General features: G+C 48.8%; 1 protein-coding gene across 3 annotated transcripts in view; it reads right to left on the reverse strand.

Moving 5' to 3' along the window:
- Positions 1-5,691: 5,691 nt before the first annotated feature.
- EIF3L (eukaryotic translation initiation factor 3 subunit L) overlaps positions 5,692-24,109 on the reverse strand; it is a gene marked incomplete at both ends in the record, with an annotated part of 29,072 nt that continues 10,654 nt past the window's right edge. For 2 of the 3 annotated variants that reach the window (XM_080705771.1, XM_080705773.1), the window contains 9 exons: positions 5,692-5,730; positions 6,539-6,619; positions 11,321-11,818; positions 13,017-13,187; positions 14,439-14,593; positions 17,162-17,333; positions 21,325-21,398; positions 21,601-21,670; positions 23,446-23,507. In XM_080705771.1, coding sequence (XP_080561897.1) covers positions 5,692-5,730; positions 6,539-6,619; positions 11,321-11,818; positions 13,017-13,187; positions 14,439-14,593; positions 17,162-17,333; positions 21,325-21,398; positions 21,601-21,670; positions 23,446-23,507 — 1,322 coding nt within the window. The remainder of the gene's footprint in view (positions 5,731-6,538; positions 6,620-11,320; positions 11,819-13,016; positions 13,188-14,438; positions 14,594-17,161; positions 17,334-21,324; positions 21,399-21,600; positions 21,671-23,445; positions 23,508-24,109) is intronic. The other variant, XM_080705772.1, reaches the window with a different exon arrangement.

The following is a 24,109-nucleotide window of genomic DNA, read 5'->3' on the forward strand; positions in this document are numbered from 1 at the left end:
TTAGTGAGGCCCTCTGCAACTCAGTGAGACCCAGTTTCAAAATAAAGAATAAAAAATAGGGCAGGAGCTGTAGCTCGGAGTTTGAATGCCCCTGGGTTCCATCCCCAGACCCACAAAAAAATAAAAAATAAAAAATAAATAAAAAGAATAGCCGGGTGTGGTGGCGCACGTTTATAATCCCCGCGCTTGGGAGGCAGAAACAGGAGGATCACGCAGGTTTGAAGCCAGCCTCGCTGGCTTAAGAGACCCTGTTTCCAAATAAAAATATAAAAATAGGTCTGGGAGTGTAGCCCGGAGGTAGAAGGGCTTCCAGGAACCCCAGTACCACCAAAAATAAAAAAAATTAAAAAATTAAAATAAAAAAAAAATAAAGAGGTAGAGGTATAGTTCAAAGGTACAATGCTCCTGGGTTCCATCCCCAAGAAAGGAAAAAAATTGAGGCTGGCCTCAAACTGCTCCTCCTGTTTCAATCTCCCAAGAACTGGATTACACGTGTGTGCACCACACTCAGCAAGGCTAATACTTGCAAAGGCCCAAGCTGTGGAGGATTCCTACCTCCATTTGACCCATGGGGATATGAAGGCTCAGCGCGATCCAGCCCTGGGCCTGAAACCTCAGTGTAGGAGGCTTGAGCCTTCAGTGAGCTCCATCCCAGCCCCCAGCCCGACAGGGGAGATCCAGGGCCCAAGCAGATGTGGGTGGGGTGGGTGTGGGAGGGAGGAACCTTGATTTTGATCAGAGCTGGGGAGCTGCCAGAAATTGTGAAAAACCAGTTTTTCACAGCAGGCTTGACAGGAATGCGGAGCCGCCAGGACGAGTGGCTGCTTCCCTGACCCTTCTGCCCGGAAAAGCTCAGGAAATGGCTGGTCAGGCCTTAGACCCTGACGTTGGCTGTCCCCCGCCTCCTCTAGGCCTCTTCCTGCAGCCAGCCCTTCCCCGCACCGCACCAGAGGCCAGCTCCTGACCCAAGTCCCCAGGCAGCCCGCAGCCCCGACAGCTGGGGGGCAGGACAGCCTCCGTAGAGTGCCCTGGGGCAGCTGTTCCTGCATCTCCTGCTTAGAGGTGGGCAGGAGGCGCCCAGGGTCAGGGCGGACCAGGAGGAAAAGCCCCATCGTGAGTTCAAAGTCTAGGGCCAAGGAAGCCAGGGATAGGGAGAGATCACGGAAAGGATGTGCGTACTGCTCTGGTGTGAAGCCCAGGTCCAGTCCCAGCTCTTCACTGCCTCTCGCCACATGTCCCGGCACTAGCCAGCACCTCCATTCCTCGTTGGAAGCTGGCTATCCACCTGTCCACAAAGTTGCTAGGAGAGGGGCCCCCATCCTCGGCAGCAAAAGCCTGAGAATGGCCCCTCGTTACATAGGCCTCTGCAACCACTGGCTCTCTTATTTAGCAGTAATGGGGATTGAACCCAGGAGCAGTCTAACCTGGGAGCTACACCCCAAGTCCTACTTTATTTTTATTTGGGAACTGTCTTGCTAAATTGCTGAGGCTGGCCTCAAACCTGCGATCCTCCCGTCTTAAGTCTCTCAGGTACTGAGACTGTAGGTATGTGCCACCATGTCTGGCCCAAATCGCTTGCCCAGTCTCTCTTGAATTCTCCCCTCTGCCCGCTACCACCACTGTGCATGGTCCAGCTCTCCCGTGGCTGCCTGCTCTGGACAAATGTTTAAGTGTCTACTTTGTGTGTGTGGTACTGGGGATTGATCACAGAGACATTCTACCTCCAAGCTATACCTCTAGCCCTATTTTATATTTTTATTTTCGTTTTGAAACAGGGCCTCACTAGGTTAATAAGGGTCTTACTACTGGCTCAGGCTGTCCTCAGATCTGGGATCCACCTGTCTCAGCCCCCCAAGTACTGGGGTTACAAGCATGAGTCACCACACCTAACTGTGTCTCAGCCTCTCTGAAATGACCGAGCCTCCCTAAGACTAAGCAAGCACTCGACATGTGCTCTCCCCTGACCCTCTCTCTGGTCCACACAGCAGGCGCTGGAGAAGCCTGAGCGGTATCCGGAGGCTGCAAGCCCCAGCACCACCAGGGCGCTGCTGGATGCCCACACATGCCCTCCTGACCTCTATTACCCAGAACGCTGCCACCCCAGCCAGCTAGCGACAATGGCCTTAATTCCTAATTACACACCAGGTAAGACTTTATTCAACAGACCAGTCCTAGGCAGGTGCCACCCTTGCTTCACAGATGAGAGGTCACTTGGGACACACGCCCACAGCTAGTACATGGCACTCAGGACTCCACTGAGGGACACCCCAGCCCAAGCTCACGCACTCCGCTAGCTGCCCTCAATCACCCTGCAGAGCCAGGTGTGGTGGCGCACGCTTGTAATCCCCGCGCTTGGGAAGAGGAGACAGGAGGATCGCGCAGGTGGCTTCAGAGACCCTGTTTCCAAATAAAAATATAAAATAGGTCTGGGAGTATAGCCCAGAGGTAGAAGAGCTTCCAGGAACCCCAGTACCACCCAAAACAACAACAAAAAATTACTGTGCAGAAACTTCCAGAAAGGGCACAGCCCAGCTCTCCCCATTTCCTGATTTAAAAAAAAAAAAAGCCAGGTGTGGTGGTGGTTGGGAGGCTGAGACAGGAGGATCATGGTTCGCAGCCAGCCTCAGCTACTTAGTGAGGCCCTTTGCAACTCAGTGAGAACCTGTTTCAAAATAAAGATTAAAAAATAATGCCGGGTGTGGTGGCGCACGCTTGTAATCTCCGCACTTGGGAAGCTGAGACAGGAGAATCGCGCAGATTCGAAGACAGCCTCAGCTGGCTTAAGAGACCCTGTTTCCAAATAAAATATAAAATAGGTCTGGGAGTGTAGCCCGGAGGTAGAAGGCCCCTGGGTTCCATCCCCAGTACCAAAAAAAAAAAAAAAAAAAAAAAGCTGGGCATGGTGGCGCACGCTTGTAATCCCAGCATTCAGGAGGCTGAGACTGGAGGATGGTGGTTTGTGGACAGCCTCAGCTACTTAGTGAGGCCCTCTGCAACTTAGTGAGACCCTGTTTAAAAATAAAGAATAAAAAAATAGGGCAAGGGGTGTAGCTCAGAGGTCAAATGCCCCTGGGTTCCATTCCCAGTACCACCAAAGAACTCCTTGCTCTGGTTGTCAGCATCTGAACTGGTGTGCTCCACTCTGGGCAAGATGGAATCAAAGCCCTGCGAGCTGGCCGCAGCTGCTAAATGTGCAGCACTCCTCCAGCGGTGCCAGGCAGAGGGCAGCTGTGCCTGCCGCCTCGTAGAGCTGCTGGCTGCCCAGCACGGCCACTGGGGTGGGGATGGCCTGGAGCCAAGCGCTCACACACTGAGTCTATGTGGCCTGGGATCCTAAAATGCCCAGGCGTCAGACACAGCACACTTTTTTTTTTTTTTGTAGCACTGGGGATTGAATCCAGGAGCATTACACCTCCAAGCTTTAACCTCCAGCCCTTTTTTTGTTTTAAAACAGGGACTCTAGGTTTTTTCCCCCTAGTACTGGGGATAGAACCCAGAGGCATCTACCTCTAAGCTACACCTCCAGCCCTATTTTTTTATTCTTTATTTTGAAACAGGGTCTCACTGAGTTGCAAAGGTCCTTACTAAGTAGCTGAGATTGTCCATGAACCGTGATCCTCCAGTCTCAGCCTCCCAAATGCTGGGAATACAAGCGTGTGCCACCATGCCTGGCCATTTAGGTTGAGAATCTTAACTACTTGCTGAGGCTGTCTTCAAATCAGCAGTCTCAGCTTCCCAAACACTGGGCTTACAAGCATGTACCACCAGGCCTAGCTGATCTGGCAAAAAAAAAAAAAAAAAATTTTTTTTTTCAGTACTGAGGATGGAACCCAGGGGCATTCTACCACCAGCCCTATTTTTTATTCTTTCTTTTATTTTTTATGGGCCTGGGGATGGAACCCAGAGGCATTTTGCCTCCGAGCTACAACCCCTGCCCAATTTTTTTATTCTTTATTTTGAAACAGGGTCTCACTGAGTTGCAGAGGGCCTCACTAAGTAGCTGAGGCTGTCCGCGAACCACGATCCTCTGGTCTCAGCCTCCCAAAAGCTGGGATTACAAGCGTGCACCACCACCCCCGGCTCTGATTCTTTATTTTGAGAGTCTCACCGAGCTGCAAAGGGCCTCACTAAGTAGCTGAGGCTGTCCAAAATATGCAATCCTCCCTGTCTCAGGTTCCCAAATGCTGGGATTACAAGCATGCTCCACCTCGCCTGGCTTACCTGGCAAAATTTTAATGATGCAGATAAAGGAGGCCGTGATGTGAACTGTGAAATTCTGGTGTTGAAAACAAGTTAGAGCGTGTGGTGGGGAGGGAGAGGACACTGCTCAGTGAGCCTGAATTCCTACCAGCCACCCTTGCCAAGTGTCGGCCCAGGTGGGAGCACGCCATGGGACGTTCTTTAGGAGTCAGGGCACACCGCCCTTCCCCACCAGCCCAGGTGGGAGCACGGCATGGGACGCTCCTTAGGAGTCAGGGCACACCGCCCTTCCCCACCAGCCCAGGTGGGAGCACTGCATGGGACGCTCTTTAGGAGTCAGGGCACACCGCCCTTCCCCACCAGCCCAGGTGGGAGCACTACATGGGACGCTCTTTAGGAGTCAGGGCACACCGCCCTTCCCCACCAGCCCAGGTGGGAGCACGGCATGGGACGTTCTTTAGGAGTCAGGGCACACCGCCCTTCCCCACCAGCCCAGGTGGGAGCACTACATGGGACGCTCTTTGGGTGCCAGGGCACACCGCCCTTCCCCACCAGCCCAGCTGGAGGACAGGCAGCGGGGCAGAGCTCTGGCTGGCCTGGCCATATTCGGCAGACCCCGAATGCCACTCATAAGGCTCCAAAAAGTAACAAATGAAGGGCTTAGAGGGTCACGAGAGATGGGCGTGGTGACACATGCTTAAATGCCCCAAATGCCCCTGGGTTCGATTCCCAGTTCCAAAAGTCACCAAGACTTTTAACAAATGTTTGGACTTTGTGTTCCAGAGACAGCGCAGGCTTTAGAATGGGCTGGTCCCAGGGTTATTCTACTTCCGAGCTACACCCCTAGCCCCATTTTATTTTTAAACAGGGACTCCTGCCGGGTGTGGTGGCACACACTTGTGATCCCAGCACTTGAAAAGCTGAAACAGAAGGATCACACAGGTTTGAAGCCATCTTCAGCTACTGAGTGAGGTTCTCAGCAACTTAGTGAGACCCTGTTTCCAAATAAAGTATAAAAGTAGGTCTGGGTGTATAGCCTGGAGGCAGAAAAGCCCCTGGGTTCCACCCCCAGTACCACACACAAAAAACAAAAAACAAAAAAACCCCAGAGACTCCATAAGTTGCTGAGACCAGCCTGGAACCTGAGACCCTCCTCCAAATCCTGGGATTACAGGCCTGCACCGCCACGCCCGGCTCCACGGGATTCTAATGTGGGAGTGCTGTACCAACACAAGGATTGGGGATTCAAGCCACGGTTGTGAGGGCAGGGGCCTGGCAATCGAGGCTCCCCACAGTAACGAGAAGACACGCCGGCTCCAAAGATCCTTTACTTCCATCTACTGACAACACTGCAGTCCATAATTTGAATAAATTTCAACTCAGCTGATGACCGGTCCGGGTAAAGGCTTCTTGGTGATAAAAAAAAAACAACAACCACTTCTCACCAACAATATTAAAACAGGATCTGGACTAACACGGGTGGGGATGCCCTCAGGGTCTCTGGCCCATCTTCTTCAGCGTTCGATTAAGCTAGAAGAGAAATACGCAGTCAGATACAGACTTTCCCCAAATCTGTTCCTACGGTGCCACACTGCTAGGTGAGATCCCGGCGCTTCTGAAGCCAGGCAGGGCCTCTGTGGTGTGGGTGTCCACTACATGCAGAGCCTGACGTCCGTACAACCCTGCACCCATCTGCACTTCTTCCCACTCTTCCTGCCCAACAAGCCCACGCCCTGCGCTGTCCTGCCCATGTTACAGACAGGGAAGGGGTCAGAGTGCTGACTGCCGCCGAGTGTCTACATTCCTTCCCAAGAAGCAGGGCCCTGGCTAGAAGGCAGCCCCGGCCCACAGCCCAGGCGTGCGACCGGACTGCTGGAAGGTAAGCACCCCGGGCTTATCATGGCCCTGCAGGGGAAGCCTGGCCTCTGCTGGGGGCGCAGCCAGCCAGGATGCAGTGGCTCCAGTGAGGGTCACAGAAGGACCACACCCGTGCGCAAGACATGGAATGCACGAGTGTGTGGAGCTTCCTGTCCTCTAGCCTGCAGGAACTGGCTAGACCTGTCTAAGCTGGAGAGCAGCACCAAATGCAAGGGAAGAGGGATGGGTAACAACAGGCAGCCAGCACACCCATATTAGGAGATTCCAGGGAGGAAGGAGGAGCGGGCCAGAGAGCTGGCAAGAGAAGCCAAGGAGGGCTGAGCCGGCGACTCCCACGGGCCGCCCGCTCCCCGAGCTAGTGCAGAAACAGAAAGGGCCAGTCTCAGGCTTCCTTGAGGACAGGCATGAGAAACAGGAACTTTCAATGCCCCCAGCACACACATCACCTCGGGCCTCTCACCTCTTCGAATTTGTGGATCTGGCGGATGAAGAAGTCGCCATAGCGCCTGGCCACCTTGGTGTCAGCGATGTGGATCATGTCCTGTGGGGACAGCGGTCAGAGGAGCGGTGAGCAGGGCTGGCACCTTGACGACGACCCATCTGCTCGCAGACAGCAAGGATGCTGAGCACTATCAGACTCTCAGGGCTTACTGCCCCCTTTGCAGAAAAACAATTTACTCCGCCCCCCCTTGCGGTGCTTCCACCAGCCCTCCCTTTTTAAATTCAGTGCCCAACTATAACCGAGGATACCACCCCACTGGATGAATCCAGTTCTACCTCCCCACCCCCACCCTACAGTCTTTTCGTGTGCGTGTGTGTGAGCGCGCTACACCATGGGTAAAAGGACCTACCTGGAAGAGCATTACTGTTTACTTAGCCAGGAACAGTATGACCATACAATTAAAAAATTTTTAATGTAGGGCCTTTAAACCAGAAACAGAGTATTAATTTAACCTAAATATAGTTTCATAGTAAAACTTCACTTATAATAAGCAAATTGCTAGTTCTTGGCACAGTGTCTTATTACACCATCCAGATGGCCGGGACTGGGAAGGCTGGGCCAATAGGAGACCAGAGGAACAGAGCCCGACACTGACATTCCCAGAGGCCCGTCTGGCACCTAGTTAAGCTTTGTGTGTGGCACTGGGTATTGAACACAGGGGCATTCTACCTTGAGCAACACCCTCAGCCCTATTTTTATTTGGAAATAAAGTCTTTCTAGGTTGATGAGGGTCTTACTACCTGCCAAGGTTGTTCTTGAACCTGTGATCCTCCTGTCTCCCAAGTACAGGGATTACAGGTGTGCGCCCCCACACCCAGCCGAGATACTGAGAATTAACCCCAAAAGGCAAGAGGAGCTGACCATGCCAGTGCAAGAGAGGGATAATTCTCCCCCCCCCCCCCGGTACTGAGGATGGAACCCAGGGGCAGTCTACCTCTGAGCTACACCTCAGCCTCATTTTTAACTCTTTATTTTGAAACAGGGTCTCACTGAGTTGCAAAGGGCCTCACTAAGTAGTAGCTAAGGCTGGCTGTGAACCGTGATCCTCCTGTGTCAGCCTCCCAAGTACTGGGATTACAAGCGTGCACTACCATGCCCAGCTTCCATTTGATTATTTATTTTTATGGCACCAGGGATTGAACCCAAGGGTGTTCTATTTCCAAGCCCTATTTTATATTTTGAAACAGGGATTCACTAAGTTCCTGAGGGCCTAAGCTGCTGATGCTGGATTTAACCTGTGACCCTCCTGCCTCAGCCTCCCAAGTACTGGGATTCTAGGCATGCGGCACCAATGATGGTCTCATTTCAAGTTTTCTCCCCTCCCCTACCTTGGGTAATAAGGATGGAACCCAGGAGCATTCTACCTCTAAGCTATACCCCTAGCCCACTTTATTTTTATTTATTTTTTTTTTGTGTGTGTGGTACTGGGGATAGAACCCAGGGGCATTCTACCTCCAAACTATACCCCCAGCCCTATATTTTATTCTTGTTTTTTTTTTTTTTGTACTGGGGGTAGAACCCAGAGGCTTTTCTACCTCTGGGCTATACTCTCAGACCTATTTTATACTTTATTTGGAAACAGGGTCTCACTAAGTTGCTGAGAGCCTCACTAAGTAGCTGAGGCTGGCTTCGAACCTACGCGATCCTCCTGTCTCAGTCTCCCAAGCGCGGGGATTACAAGCGTGCGCCACCACGCCCAGCTTATTTTTTATTCTTTATTGTGAAACAGGGTCTCACTAAGTTGCAAAGGGACTAAGTAATTGAGGCTGGCCACAAACCTGCGATCCTCCTGCCTCAGCCTCCCTAGTACTGGGATTACAAGTGTGTGCCACCACGCCTGGCAGGCCAACCCATATTATCTTGAAACAGAGGTTTGTTAAGGTGCTGAGAGTCTACGTTGCTGCTGTCCTAGAACTTGATATACTTCTGACTCAGCCTTTCAAGTACTGGGACTATAAGCATGTACCACTACACTGGCTAAGAAAATATATTACAAAACAAAAAGAGAGACAAACTCGGAGGACACAGTGAGGTCTAATGTACATTACATAAGAGATCCAAAAGGAGAAGGCAACAGGAATAATACCTAAGAGATACTGGCTAAAAGTATTCTAGAAGAGATAAAATATATTAGTCCGCTAATCTAATACTTCCACACTCCCCAGCCAGGGTTCACTGTATACACAGTGAAACAAAACAGGGATACCACATTTCACAAAAAGGACATTTCTAGGAGCCTAGAATATTTTAAATCTGCGAATACTCGCTTAAAAAAAAAAAAAAAAAAAAAAAGAGGCTGGGTACAGTGGGAAATGCCTGTAATCCCAGGGACTCAGGAGGCCAGCCTGGGTAAATCAGAGAAACTCTGTCTCAAAATTTAGAAAGGGCTGGGGATGGTCAAGAGCGGAGCACCCTTGAGTTCAATCCCCAGGACCAAGGAGGGGAGGGAATGAGAGGGGGGAAAATTTAATTCTCACTTGAAGCTGGGTGTGATACACCTATAATCCCAGTACTTGGGAGACTGAGACAGGAGAATCACAAGTTCAAAGCTAGCCTCAGCAATTTAGTGAGGCTCACAGCAACTTTTTTTTTTTTTTTTTTGCAGTACTGGAGATGGAACCCAGGGCCATTCTCTACCGCCGAGTTACACCCGCAGCCCTATTTTTTATTCTTCATTTTGAAACAGGGTCTCACCAAGTTGCAAAGGAACTCACTAAATAGTTGAGGCTATCCGCAAACCACGATCCTCCGGTCTCAGCCTCCCAAATTCTGGGATTACAAGTGTGCGCCACCATACCCAGCTTCACAGCAACTTAATGAGACCCTTTTTCCAAATAAAAAATAAAATAGGGATGGAGGTATAGTCCAGTGGTAGAAGTCCCCTGGGCTCCACCTTTAGTACCAATAAATAAATAAATAAATAAATAAATGAATGAATGAATAAATAAATAAGTGTAATCCAGTACTTGGGAGACTGAGACAGGAGTATCACAAGTTTGAGGACAGCCCCAGAAACTTAGTGAGGCCTCCACAAACTTACTGAGACTCTGTTTCAAAATGAAAAGTAAAACAAAACCGGGCGTGGTGGCACACGTTTGTAATCCCAGCGCTTGGGAGACTGAGACAGGAGGATCGCACAGGTTCGAAGCCAGCCTCAGCTACGAAGTGAGGCTCTTAGCGACTTAGTGAGACCCTGTTTCCAAATAAAGTAAAAAATAGGTCTGGGAGTATAGACCAGAGGTAGAAAAGCCTCTGGGTTCCACCTCCAGTACCACCAAAAAAAAAAGTAAAATAGGAAGCCAGGCATGGTGGTGCATTCCTATAATCCCAATGAGTGAGGGTAAGACAGGAGGATCGCAGATTCAAGAACAGCCTCAGCAAGTAGTGAGACTCCTGTCTACCTAACAAGACTCTTTTTCAAAGTAAAAAATAAAACAAAGCTAGGGATGTAGCTCAGAGACAGACCACTCTGGGTTCAATTCCCAGTGCCAAAAATAAAATTAAAGCCGGGCATGATGGCGCACACTTGTAATCCCCGCACTTGGGAGGCGGAGACAGGAGGATTGCACAGGTTCGAAGCCAGCCGCGCTGGCTTAAGAGACCCTGTTTCCAAATAAAAATAGAAAAAATAGGTCTGGGAGTGTAGCCCGGAGGTAGAAGGGCTTCTAGGAACCCCAGTACCACAAAAATTAAATAAATAAATAAATAAATATTTAAAATAAAAACTTCATTAGGACAATAAAATATCCAGCTTAGGGATGGACATGTAGCTGACGGGTAGAATGTTAGCCTAACATGTGAGAGGCCATGGGTTCAACCCACAGTACTACAAAAGAAAAGATAAAAAAGGTTGAATTTAAAAATCACAACAGTCTTCAACCCTCTCTCCTGAGGAAACACTGCTATTGTTGCTTGTGTGTCCTTTCAGAAAGAACTCAACATAAAAACAGGCATATATACATTACAATGTGTAGTGCGGTGGAGAAGGTCCCTGGGCTCCACCCACAGTACCACTAAACAAATAAACACCTCTCTAGAGCCTGCTGTGGTGACACATGCCTGTAATCCCAGTACTTGACAGGAGGATCACAAGTTGAGTTGTACTAGGAGTCTACTACTCAAGGAAGCCACAGGTTTGAGACCAGTGTACATTATCTTAGTAAGGTCTTGTTTAAAAAAAAAAAAAAAAATTAAAAGCGCTAGGGGTGTAATGAGTGGTAGAACACCCCTGAATTAAATCCCCAGAACCTCTCAAAAAACTGGCCAGGCAGCACTAACTAGTGTCAGAAGTCAAGAAATGCTCCCACTCTTCGGACCTCATGCTCGACAGCGCCCCACTCAGGCCGCTGGGCGGTACTGCCGCCTTCCCTCCAGCACTGGGGCTCACTCCTGCCAGGGGCCCTTCACCTGTCTCAGCTGCGCCCCACCTCCTCCTAGTCTCAGCGTCATTAACAAAGCCTTCCCGAGCACCGCGTTTAATACTGCAACCCCTCCATCTCTACCTTTACTCAGTCCTTCACAATATCAAACCTACTGCACAGTCGACTCAAGGTCTAAGCTGCGAAGAGCCTTGCTGGGTAGCTAAACTGGCCGTGAACCTGCGCTCCTGTCACCGCCTCTCAAGTGCTGACTACTAGCGTGTGCCACCAGGTCCGGCTCTTGATTAGCACACTCAGGACTTGTCACTCTGACAGTAAGAACAGACAGTGCCCAGTGACGCTGGCCCAGGGCACGGCATACCTTGTCGATGTAGAAGTCAACCTCGGAAGCTGACTGGAACTCCCCGTCTAAGGCGGAGATGCCGCTGGTCCACACCAGGTTCTTCATCTTGTGCTTGAAGACAAGCAGCTGGATGCGGAACTCCTGCTCAGTGAGGTCCAGGAAGCCGGCCAGCTTGGCCACGGGCATGGTGGTGTAGAGCTTGAGGAAGCTGCGGATGGTGGAGAGCTGTGCCTGCTGCTGCACCTCGTCAGAGAACACCTTCAGCTGCTGCAGGAAGGGCTCCTTGTGGTAGTTGGGGTGCACGTTGTCGTAGTTGGGCACCACCGGCGACAGGAACTTGGGGCAGGAATAGCTGAACAGCTCCTCGTAGACCTGCGGGTCGCCCTTCTGCATGCGCAGCATCTTGTCCCCGTACTTCTCCCGCAGCTGGAGGTGGATGCTCTCGTCGATGCGCATTGGGTACATGGTGAGGGCGATGGCCAGCAGCGCGTGCATCTGCTCGTTCTGCTTGTTAATCTGGGGGCGGAGCAGAAATCGGCTCGGAGTCAAATGAAACGGACTTTGGAGTCTCCACCACCATCTTGGCCCCACTGTCTCAGGTCGTCTGCCGCTGAGCTTCCCCAGCGCCTCTCCCTAACCCCCAGTCTGCTGACTGCTGCTGCAGGGACATCTTTTTTTTTTGGTGGTGGTACTGGGGTTCCTGGAAAACCTACCTCCAGGCTACACTCTCAGACCTATTTTTATACTTTTTTATTTGGAAACAGGGTCTCCTAAGCCAGCTGAGGCTGGCTTAGAACCTGCGCAATCCTCCTGTCTCCACCTCCCAAGCGTGGGGATTACAAGCGTGCGCCACCACGCCTGGCGGGACATTTCTTCTTGACCTCTCTAGTCGGCCCCACAGGTTATCGGCAGGCCAAACCTTCACAGCAGCCAGAAACAAGTTATCCAAAATCTCTGATGCCACCTTGATGCCTACAAAGACTAAATTCTTTTGTGTATAGTGCTTTTGTGTATAGTGCTGGGGACTAAACCTAGGACCTCAGGCATGCTAGGCAAGCTTTCTCTCACCAAGCTACACCTCCAGTCCAATACGCTGATTCTTTGGAAGTAGAGAATAGAACAGCACTCGCTAGAAGCCAGGATGGGGAGGGGTGAGAGGAGCTCTGAGAACTAGTACCAAAAGAGATAGGAGGAATAAGAGTATTTTACAATAAGATTGTAGTTTGAGAATTGATATTTATAAATAGAAGAGAGAAGTTTGAAGGTTTCCAACATAAAGAAATGACAAAGGTTTAAGGATGTGGGAATGCTAATTACAATGATCTGATCGCTAAATATTACATACATGTATTGAATTAACCCATTATACTCCATATAAATATGTACAATATTTAAAAAATCGTGTTGAAACTCAGCATAGAAAGTAGCAAACTTTGGCCGGGCGTGGTGGCGCACCCTTGTAATCCCCGCGCTTGGGAGGCGGAGACAGGAGGATCACGCAGGTTCGAAGCCAGTTGCGTGCACTGACTTAGGAGACCCTGTTTCCAAATATAGGTCTGGGAGTGTAGCCCGGAACCCCAGTACCACCAAAAAAAAAAAAAAAAAAAAAAAAAAAGAAAGTAGCAAACTTCTGGATGGTTATTTACCAAAGGCTGCTGGCGGAGGTGCCACGGGCCAGCTATGAAAGACCACGGGCTGCGCGGAGGCTCCTTACCATCTCATACTTGTATGTGGTCCTCTGGAACATGCTCTTGGTCCTCTGGATATAGAGGAGGATGTTGGCAAAGACCCTGATGGCATCCTGGTAGCGACGCATCATCAAATATGCAAAACCAACGTAGTAGTATGTGGTGACCTGGCACTCTGGCACACGGGAATACATGCTCTGCAGAAGGGGAGAGACTCGTGAGGCCCCAAGGCTCGTGGGGCTGACGTGGCCCTCTCACCAGGCCCAGACATCTCAGAGGGTGAGGAGCCCTCTACCGTAAGGGGCCACTGACTAGGTGGTATACATCAGACTCCATTTCTGTGGCTGTAACACAAAAGAACGGGAACAGGTAGGGTTTGAAAACTATACTGCAGTTTGATATGTTTCCTTGCTTTTTTCAAATAAGCCCGATAGAGAAATGGATAGGATAAAAACTTGTACACAAAACCAAATGTCAGAAAAACAAAAAACACCTCTCTCCAAGGCCAGGAAAAACACCACAGCCTAGCATGTATCAACAGATCCACTATTTCAAAACTAAACCCCCCACCCAAACTGGTACTGAACTCAAGGCTACTAACGACTAAGCCAGACCCTCAGTCTTGCCTGTGTTAGCGGCTGGGGTGGAACCCAGGGGACTGTTACCCCAAGCTACCCCTGGCCCTGTTTCTTTCTCTTTTGACATAGGGTTTTCCTAAGTTGCCGAGGGCTTCACTTGAACCTGCGATACTCCTGTCTCAGTTTCCCAAGTACACGGACTATAGAAGCTAATAAGTTGCTAAGGCTGGCCCTTGGGTTTTTAAAGTTTTATTTTGTTTTTGGTTCTGGGGATTAAACCCAGGGGTATTCTGTCTATACCCCTAGACTGACTGGCTGGATTGATTGATTTATTGTGGTACTGGGGATTGAACCCAGGGGCATTCTACCTCCGAGCTATAACGCCAACCCTATTTTTTATTCTTTATTTTGGAAACAGGATCTCACTAAGTTGCAAGAGCCTCGCTAAGTAGCTGAGGCTTTCTGCAAACCTTCAATCCTCCTGTCTCAGCCTCCCAAGTACTGAGATTATAAGTGTGTGCCATCATGCCTAGCTGGAAAAAAATTCAAAATAAAAAATAAAGCCGTGTGTGGTGGTGCACTTCTATGATTCCAGTGCTTGGGAGGCTACGCCAGAATCTCTGGTTTGAGGGCAGCCTCATCAACTATGTGAGACCCTGTTCAAAACAAAAAATAAAAAGGGCTAGTGTAGCTCAGAGGACCCTTGGGTTCAAGCCCCAGTACTAATTAATAAATAAAAAACAAAAAGGGCTAGACATGTGGCTCGAAGCTAGAACACCCCTGGGTTCAATCCTAGGATGAAGGCGGAAAAAACAAACAAGAACAGACACACATTCTGGCCCGGGGAGATGCGGAGGCAGAAGCCGTCACCTTCTTGTTCAGCTCGATGTTCTCCAGCACTTTGATGGCCTGGTAGTAGTCTCCCAACAGCGAGTGCAGGCGCAGGAGCCCCACCAGGCTGAAGTAGCCCAGCATCTTGTAGAGAGAGTGCCGCCCGTACTCCCCAGCCACGCTTTCGGGGTCACCTGAGGGACAGACACCGTGAACGATTACGCAGGGGGAAAGAGACACAAGACTGAGTGAAAACGTCGCTCAGGGCCGCCACCGGGCACACACTTGTCCTCCCAGTACTTGGAAGACGGACAGGAGGACTCAGCAAACAATGAGCCTCTCGTTAACCTCGTGAGACCCTGTTCCAAACAAAAATAAAAGAAGGCTGGGGCGCACGCTTGTAATCCCAGCACTTGGAGGCTGAGACAGGAGGATAGTATGGGTTTGAAGCCAGCCTCAGCTACTTAGTGAGACCCTGTTTCCAAATAAAGTATAAAATAAGTCTGGGAGTATTGCCCGGTGGTAGAAAAGAAAAGTCCCTGGGTCCCACCTCCAATCTCTCTATATCTATCTATCTATCTCTCTCTCTCTCTCTCTCTCTCTCTCTCTCTCTCTCTCTCTCTCTCTCACACACACACACACACACACACACACACACACACACACACACACACACACAGGCTGGGGGCATAACTCAGAGACAGATGCCCTGGATTCAATCTCCAGTACAACAAAATAAATCCACTAAGGAAACTTCTAAACTGCTGCCGGCATTTAACTTCCCCCTTTCTTATGGTACTAGAGACTGAAATAGGGTCTCACTAGGTTGATGAGAGCCTCACAACTTGCTGAGGCTGTCCTCTAGTCTGTGTTCCTCCTGTCTCAGCCTCCCAAGTACTGGGAATATAAGCATGTACCACCACGCCCGGCTAAAACTTAATTTAATTTACAGCACTAAGTGTAGTTTGAAGAAACACCAAGGAGCAGCCTGGCTTTATGCTAATTGTTTTTTAGGGGGTGGGTCTGGGGATGGAACCCAGGGGCATTCGACTTCCAAGCTACATCCCTGCCCTATTTTGTATTTTTATTTTGAAACAGGGTCTCACTAAGTTACAGAAGGCCTCACTAAGTAGCTGAGACTGGCTTCGAACCTATACTATCCTGTCTCAGCCTCCCTCCCAAGTACTGGGATTACAAGCATGAGCCCCCACGCCCAGCCTTTCACTATTTATTTATGTATTTGTTTACGTATTTATTTATTTATTTATTGGTACTGGGGGTAGAACCCAGAGGCTTTCTACCTCCGGACGATACTCCCAGACCCATTTTTATATTTTATTTGGAAACAGGGTCTCACTAAGTTGCTGAGAGCCTAAGTAGCTGAGGCTGGCTTTGAACCTGCACAATCCTCCTGTCTCAGCCTCCCAAGTACTGGGATTACAAGCATGCGCCACCACGCCCAGCTGTACACTAATCTTAAATATACCAATAGTGTTGCTTGGAGGGTGGCAGTTTTCCCTCCTCCTGCCCCCGGGACACACCTGAAATAAGGCCTTTTAAGCCCTTATTTCAAAACAGGGTCTAAGTTGCTGAGGGCCTCAAAAAGCTGCTGAGCCTGGCCTCGAATCTACAATCCTTCTGTCTCAGCCTTCCAAGTAGTAGGATTACAGGTATATGCCACCATGCTTGGGAGGCTGAGACAGGAGAATCACAGTTCTTGGACAGCCTCAGGCACTTAGTGAGGCCCTCCACAACCCAGTAAGACCCTGTTTCAAAATAAAGAATAGAAAATAGGGCTGGGGATGTAGCTCAGAAGAAGAATGCCCCAGGGTTCCATCCCCAGTACTAAAAAAAAAAAAAAAAAAAAAAAAAAAGCCAGGTGTGGTGGTGCACGCTTGTAATCCCAGTATTTGGGAGGCTGAGACAGGAGGGTCATAGTTCAAGGACAGCATCTGCTACTTAGTGAAACCCTTTGTAACTTAGTGAGACCCTATTTCAAAATAAAGAATAAAAAACAGGGGGTGTAGCTTGGAGGTCGAATGCAGAGTTGGGGCTGGGCATAGTAGCATATGCCTGTAATCTCAGTATTTGGGAGGTTGCCAGTAACCTACAGATACCGTTTCAAAACAAAATATAAAAAGGGCTGGGAATGCAACTCAGAGTCAGACCATCCCTGGGTTCAACCCTTGGTACCATTAAAAAAAAAAAAAAAAAAAAAAAAAAAAGAACTAAGGATGTAACTCAGTGAGTTCAGTGATAGAAGGCTTCCTAAGTATGTGTGAAACCTTAGGTTTTTGTAATCCCCAGAAACACACACGAAGAAGAAAAAAAAAAAAAAAAAAAAAAAAAAAGAAAGCCAGGCATGGCGGCACATACTTGTAATCCCAGCATTTGGGAGGCTGAGACAGGAGGATTGCAGTTCGTGGACAGCCTCAGCTACTTAGTGAGGCCTTCCACAACTTAGTGAGACCCTGTTTCAAAATAAAGAATGAAAAATAGGGCTGGAGATGTAGCTCAGAGGTAGAATGCCCTGGGTTCAATCCCCAGGACCCCACACACACACACACACACACACACACACACACACACACACACACACACACAGGAAACGGAAAAGCTGGCCAGTTTGAACTGTCAGCTTATGACAGCCACGCCAGCATGGAGCTCCTGTTCACGTGCAGGCCCCTGCCTGACAGCAGCTGCGCCTGCGCAGAGTCCGCAGCTGGCACGCTGCGGGTCAGGGCCGCGGCTCCCGCACCCACCTCCACTCGTGTACACCTCCAGCTGCCGGTTGATGTTGGATTTGTCTACCAGGGAGTGAAGCACGTTGAGGACACTGTGGACGTTCCAGATTTTGGGATTGGAACGAAGGAAGTCAATCTCCTCCTCGGACTTCTTGGCAGTCTTGCAGCGGTACTGACTGAACGACTGGAACTGTTGGGAAAGAAGGGAAAGGTAAGCTGGGGGCACCACTCTGAGTCAAGGTCCCGCGCGGCCTCCGCACTGGCGAAGGTGAAGGCAGGACACCGTCTCAGTCTAGACACGGCGTCGCAGTGCAGTTTTTTTTTGTTTTGTTTTTTCAGATGGAGTCTCGAGCGCCAGGGCTCAAGTGATCCTCCTGCCTTAGCCTCTCAAGAAGACCACAAGCACAAGCCAACACAGAGCCTACTGTGTGGCTACATGTTATGCCGTGAAGTTTGTGGATTACTTATCTGCAGTTTAAGACCTTGTTTCTAAATTAAAAATATAATACAGCTGGGGTACAGCTCAGAAGTAGAAAAGCCCGAACCGAGTGTGATGGTGCATGCTTGTGATTCCAGCATTTGGGAGACTGAGACGGGAGGATCGCAATTCGTGAACAAACTCAGCTACTTAGTGAGGCCATTTGCAACTCAGTGAGACTCTGTTTCAAAATAAAGAATAAAAAAATAAGCCAGGCGTGGTGGCGCACACTTGTAATCCCAGCATTCGGGAGGCTGAGACCAGAGAATTGCGGTTCGCGGACAGCCTCAGCTACTTAGTGAGGCCCTCTGCAACTCAGTGAAGCCCCGGTTTTAAAATAAAGAATAAAAAATTGGGAAAGGGGTGTAGTCGGAGGTCGAATGCCCCTGAGTTCCATCCCCAGACCCACAATAAACAAATAAATAAATAAATAAATAAATAAATAAATAAATAGGGCTGGGGGCATAGCTCAGAGGCAGAATGCTGCTGGGTTCCATCCCCATTACCACCACCAAAACAAACAAATAAAAAAGAAGTAGAACAGCCCTGGTTTTAATACTCAGTGCTATAAAAAAACAAACAAAACCACCAAACTAGTACTTGGATCAGTAAGAATAAATCAGAGCATGTGAGGAAGAGCAGCTCACTCCACAGGGCATCTCCGTGGCCAGGGGAAGGAGTCCCGGAGGTGCCCTCTGACCCCTAGACAGTCTCTGCAGAACTAGAAAGCCCCGTAAGCCCCTTACTGAGAGCACCAGCTAAGCCCGAGGAATTGTACTGAGCTGGAGATAAGAGCCTCAGCACAGGGATCAGCTTTCACTTGCTATGAGCCAGACTGCCAACCACCTACAGGATGCCAAGTAAGAGGCTGACACAGGTAAAAAGCCAGAAAAATGCCCCTGGGTTCCATCCCCAGTACTGGGGGTGGGGTGGGGGGGGGAGCCAGAGAAGCCATATACAGCCAGGGCAATTTTGGCGCTCACTGTAGAAAGCACAGAAGCCGCTTTCTCAGAAAGCCCTATGAAGGTCTTCTTAGCTCACCAACCGCAAGTTAGCACTTTACACTCACAAGAGCTGGGTGCGGTCGCGCACATTACGTTTGTAATCCCAGTACTTGGGAGGCTGGGACGGGAGGGTTCAGGTTCATAGCCACCTCAGCTTAGTGAGACCCTCCACAATTTAGTGAGACCCTGTTTCAAAATAAAGAATAAAAAATCAGACTTTGGTGTAGCTCAGAGGTAGAATGCCCCCTGGGATCAATCCCCAGCACCAAAAAAATAAAAAAATAAAAAAATCCATCTTTATTAAGATACAAATTTACCCTCACGAGGGAGGTATACAGCCTCCATAAAACACACGGGGAAAGAATTTGGTTTTGCCAAATTCTCTATATTGTTTTTAAGAGTAAATATAAGGTAGAAGAGCTAGGCGTGGTGGCGCACGCTTGTAATCCCTGCGCTTGGGAGGTTGAGACAGGAGGATCGCACAGGTTCAAAGCCAGCCTCAGCTACTTAGTGAGGCTCTCAGCAACTTAGTGAGACCCTGTTTCCAAATAAAGTATAAAATAGGTCTGGGAGTGTAGCCTGGAGGTAGAAAGCCTCTGGGTTCCACCCCAGTACCACCAAAATAAATAAATAAATAAATAAATAAGGTAGAAGAGAATAATTGACCACTACCCTAATAGGCAACATTGACTATTTACGACTTAGCACGTTATATGTAGTGTCCCGTGTCCCAGGTATCTTCTCAACAATCTGTGAAATAGGAAACCAATGCAGTGTGGTAAATGAACACACTCAACATCCAGGGCCCATAAAGGAGCTTACTTATACGTCCAAGCTACTCGGCTACTATGCTTTACACCTGGCAGGTTCTTAGAGGAACCCAGACAACACCACATTAGGAGGGGCTGCTTCCTGTTTTATAAAACGTGCTGCTGCACTTTACCCAGCACATACCCAATGAAACACCACCACAATCAAGGTACAGACAGTGCTGTTTTATAGGCAAGCAAGGAAGTAAGACCCATGTCGCTGCTGCAGAGACAGCAGGTGGAGCCTCCAGCAGCACCTCCAGCAGAACCCGAGGCTTGGCTGCCTCTCGGTCCACCCCTCGAGGTCAGTAAGACCCTGGTGAAAGGCAGGAGCGCAATTCTCCTGACTTCCAAGTTCGGATCTGAAGCACTTGGCTTCCTGCAGAAAAGCATTTGACACAAGAGACCACGGCCATGGGGTACTTTACATTATCATGGGGATATTTTTGCATCTTGCATCTTTTATTTATTTGTTTGTTTTGTAGTACCTGAAATTAAGCCCTGGGATGTTCTACTTCTGAGCAATACTCTCAGCCCTATTTTACTTATTTGGAAACAGTGTTTTGCTAAGTTGCTCGTGGCCTCACAAAGCTGCTGATGCTAGTACTAAACCTGCAATCTTTCTGCCTCAGCCACAACGGCTGCTTTTGTTTATTTTTATGGCACTAGTGATTGAAATCAGGAGAGTTCTACCTCTATGCCATACTGAACTATACTGCTTTTGATTTTGAAACAGGGTTGCTGGCCTCAAACCTGAAATCTTCCTATCTCACCCTCCTCCAAGCACTAAGATCAGTCCTACGCACCAGTACACAGCTTGTGCGTTGCTTGCTTGCTTATTTATTTATTTATTACTGGGGATTGAACTTAGAGGCATACTGCCTCCAAGTTATACCCCCAAGCTGATTTTATTTATTTGGAAACAGGGTCTTGCTAAGTTGGAGAGGGCTCACTAAGGTAGTGAGGCTGGCTGAGAACCTGTGATCCTCTTGTCTCAGCCTCCGAAGTGTCAGCACTACAAGTGTGCACCCCTATGCTCACAGCCTCCGCTGCATCTTTTCTTTTCTTTCTTTCTTTTCTTTTTTTTTTTTTTTTGGCAGTACTGAGGATTGAATCCAGGGGCATTCTACCGCCAAGATACACCCCAGCCCTATTTTGTTATTTCGTGGTGTGTGTGTGTGTGTGTGTGTGTGTGTGTGTGTGTGTGTGTGTGTGTGTTACCGGAGACTGAACCCAGGGGCATTCGATCCGCAAGCTACACCCCCAGCCCTGTTTTGGTTCTGTTTGTTTTTGCAGTACCGGGGATGGAACCCCAGGGCATTCTACCTCTGAGGCACAACCCCAGTCCTATTTTGTATTCCTTATTTTGAAATAGGGTCTCACTGAGTTGCAAAGGGTAACACTAAGTAGTTGAGGCTGTCAGCAAACCGCGATCCTCCTATCTCAGCTTTCTGAAAGCCGGATTACAAGCGTGGAACACTACGCTTGGCTCCCCAGCCCTATTTTTAACTCTTTATTTTGAAATAGGGTCTCACTAAGTTGCAGAGGACTTTACTAATTAGCTGAGGCGGGCCACAAACCTGTGATCCTCCTGTCTCAGTCTCCCAAGTACTGGGATTATAAGTGTGTGCCACCACACCCAGCTTACCCCCAGCCCTATTTTTATTATTTTGAAACAGGGTCTCACTAAAAGTTGCACAGGGCCTCACAAGTTGCTGAGGCTCGCCAAAAACCCGCGATCCCCCTGTATCAGCCTCCCAACTGCTGGCATTACAAGTGTGTGCCCCCGTGCCCAGTCTCCTGTCCATATTTTAAATAACACAATGGTCACAGTTATTCCGTGCTTGAGCAAGTTATTTCAAATGAAGGCTAAGGCTGACAGATAGATACCTGGTAGATGAACTCGTCGATGATGTCCCAGAGCCACTGGTTGGGTAGTTCAAGGGGAGCAGGGCCATCAGCATCTGCAAAGATCACAGAACAGTCAGAGTCAAGGCAATATACACTGCACATTAGGACTGCACAATGCTCTTTGTAATTTTTCTCTTCAAATGAATATAACTCTCAAAACCTCCCCTGTTCCCACCTGTACATTAATATCTTACTAAAGAGCTAGAGTCAGAGACCCTCATCAGAACTTCACCCTTTGGCCAAATATCAGCTTACTGAGAATGTAGTTGAAGAGATTGCAGTAGTTGTAATAGGATTCAAATCTCTGCTCTAAAGAGGGTCCCCCCTGTAAAGAGACAAAAGATATCAGAACACATATATTCAAATGTGTTTTACCCAGGGTCTACTACAGATTCAAAGCCAGCCTCAGCTACTTAGTGAGGCTCTCGGCAACTTAGTGAGACCCTGTTTGCAAATAAAATATAAAATAGGTCTGAGCCAGGCGTGGTGGCACACGCTTGTAATCCTAGCATTTGAGAGGCTGAGACCGGAGGATCAGGGTTCGCGGACGGCCTCAGCTACTTAGTGAGGCCCTCTGCAACACAGTGAGACCCGGTTTCAAAATAAAGAATAAAAAATAGGGCAGGGGCTGTAGCTCGGAGGTCGAATGCCCCTGGATTCCATCCCCAGACCTGCAAGAAAATAACAAATAATAAAAGCCTCTCTCTGAGTTCCACCTCTAGTTCCACCAAAAAAAAAAAAAAAAAAAAAAAAAAGAAGAAGGAAAAAAAAAATCAGGCATACAGATCTGGTGAAACAGAGGACAGTGTTTTGGGAAAAACATTCTCCCCCTCCCCAAAATAAAATCATGTTTGAAGGTCAAGAAAATGTATTGTACTGAGCTACAATAGACAACAATGGAGTGACCTGATAAGGCTCGTGCTGGTTACTATGCTAAAACATGAGCAAGAGAGGCAGCGTTGCTGCAGTAGCTCAGGATGGATAAGGAGTTGAGTCAGAGCAGCACGGGAGCAGAGAGGAGCTGGTTTTGAGAGCACTGAATTCAGCTGAGCAGCATGTGCCGCAGGCTTGATGTCAAGTCAGAGAAGTGGCGAGGACACTGCCAACGTTTCCTTTTTTCTTTTTATTAGGTCTAGGGATGGAACCCACAGCCATTCTACCTCCGAGCTATACCCCCAGGCCTATTTTTTATTCTTTATTTTGAAACAGGGTCTCACTAAGTTGCAAAGGGCCTCACTACGTAGCTGAGCCCGTCCGAGAACTACAATCTTCCTGTCTCAGCCTCCCAAAGGCTGGGATTACAAGTGTGCGCCACCGCGCCCTGCATACGGCAAATGTTTTAAATCTGATTAACTGGGAAAATGGTGGTCCATTTACTGAGATGAATTTGGAAGTAATGGGTTTAAAGAGAAAATAAGAGTTCAGTTTTGGGAGTATCAAGCTTGAGATGACTATCTGAGAGCCAAATGGAGACGCTGAGCACTCGCTGGACACTCAAGTCTAGACTTCAGTGGAAAGACCTGTGCAGGCCACTGTGCACTGAGTTAAGAGGCTCAGAGCTGGGAGGGAGAATGCCACAAGTTCCATACCCAGTACTGGGGGGGAGGGGAGGGACTTGGGGAAAAACCAAAGTTCGGCAAGTGTCCAGAGCTTGGCATGGTGTAGAACACTGCAGAGGCACAAGCCCTGCTGCTTACTCTAAGTCTAGAACAAGTAACCTCTGCACTTCTGTCCCCAACCTGCAAGCACTAAGGATCAGAGGCACTGGATCTATGCTGAGCTAGCTCTGGGCCTGCACAGTGAGCCTGCTGTATGTACTTGGGAGGGAAGGAGGCTGAGCTGCAACACGCTGAAGGGAGAAGGAGAGGCAGACGGAGGCACCTGTCAGAGAGAACTATGGAGGAGAAGAAATAACCAAGGACAGATCGGCCACATGGTGTTGGTCTGTCTGGGGCAGATGTCCAGCTTTCTGGGTTAAATCATTTCCTTCACCACTTCTTCAAAGAAAGCTCAAAACATGGCCACCACTCTTGAATACAGAATATGTACTAGTGACTGTGTTCTAGGGATGAAAATGGCACAGTTAAATAAAATACTCACACTGACTTTGGCGTATATATGTCTATAGTATAATTCTTTGTACAGAATCAAGAATACGGCATCTGAAAGAAAAGGCAGAAGGGGGCTTCAGTAATCCTTAAAATACCAGGGGACTTCTTGGCAGTTTAGCCAGAAGAATAAAGGTGATTCACGAGACTAAAGAACATTGAACTTTTCCTGAAGTTGAGCACTCCGCTCACTGGAGAGCTCTTGCCTAGCGTGTACAAGGCCCCGGGACTGATCCCCAGCAGCACAGAGTAGTCTTATGCCCTGCCGGGCGTGGTGGCGCATGCTTGTAATCCCCGCGCTTGGGAGGCAGAGACAGGAGGATCGCGCAGGTTTGAAGCCAGCCATGATGGCTTAAGAGACCCCGTTTCCAAATTTAAAAAGTATAAAAATAGGTCTTGGAGTGTAGTCCAGAGGTAGAAGGGTTTCCAGGAACCTCAGTACCACCAAAAAAAAAAAAAAAAAAAAAAAAAAAGGTCTTATGCCCTAAGAATGTGAGCAACGAGGAAAATTCACTACTTTTTTTTTTTTTTTTTTTTTTTTTTTGGCGGGTTTGGGGATGGAACCCAGGAGCATTCAATCTCTGAGCTATACACCCTGATCTACTTTTTTTATTCTTTATTTTGAAACTGGGTCTCACTGTGTTGCAGAGGGCCTC

The sequence above is a fragment of the Muscardinus avellanarius genome (genome assembly GCF_963383645.1).
Source record: "Muscardinus avellanarius genome assembly, chromosome: 11".
Classification (NCBI taxonomy): Eukaryota; Metazoa; Chordata; class Mammalia; order Rodentia; family Gliridae; genus Muscardinus; species Muscardinus avellanarius.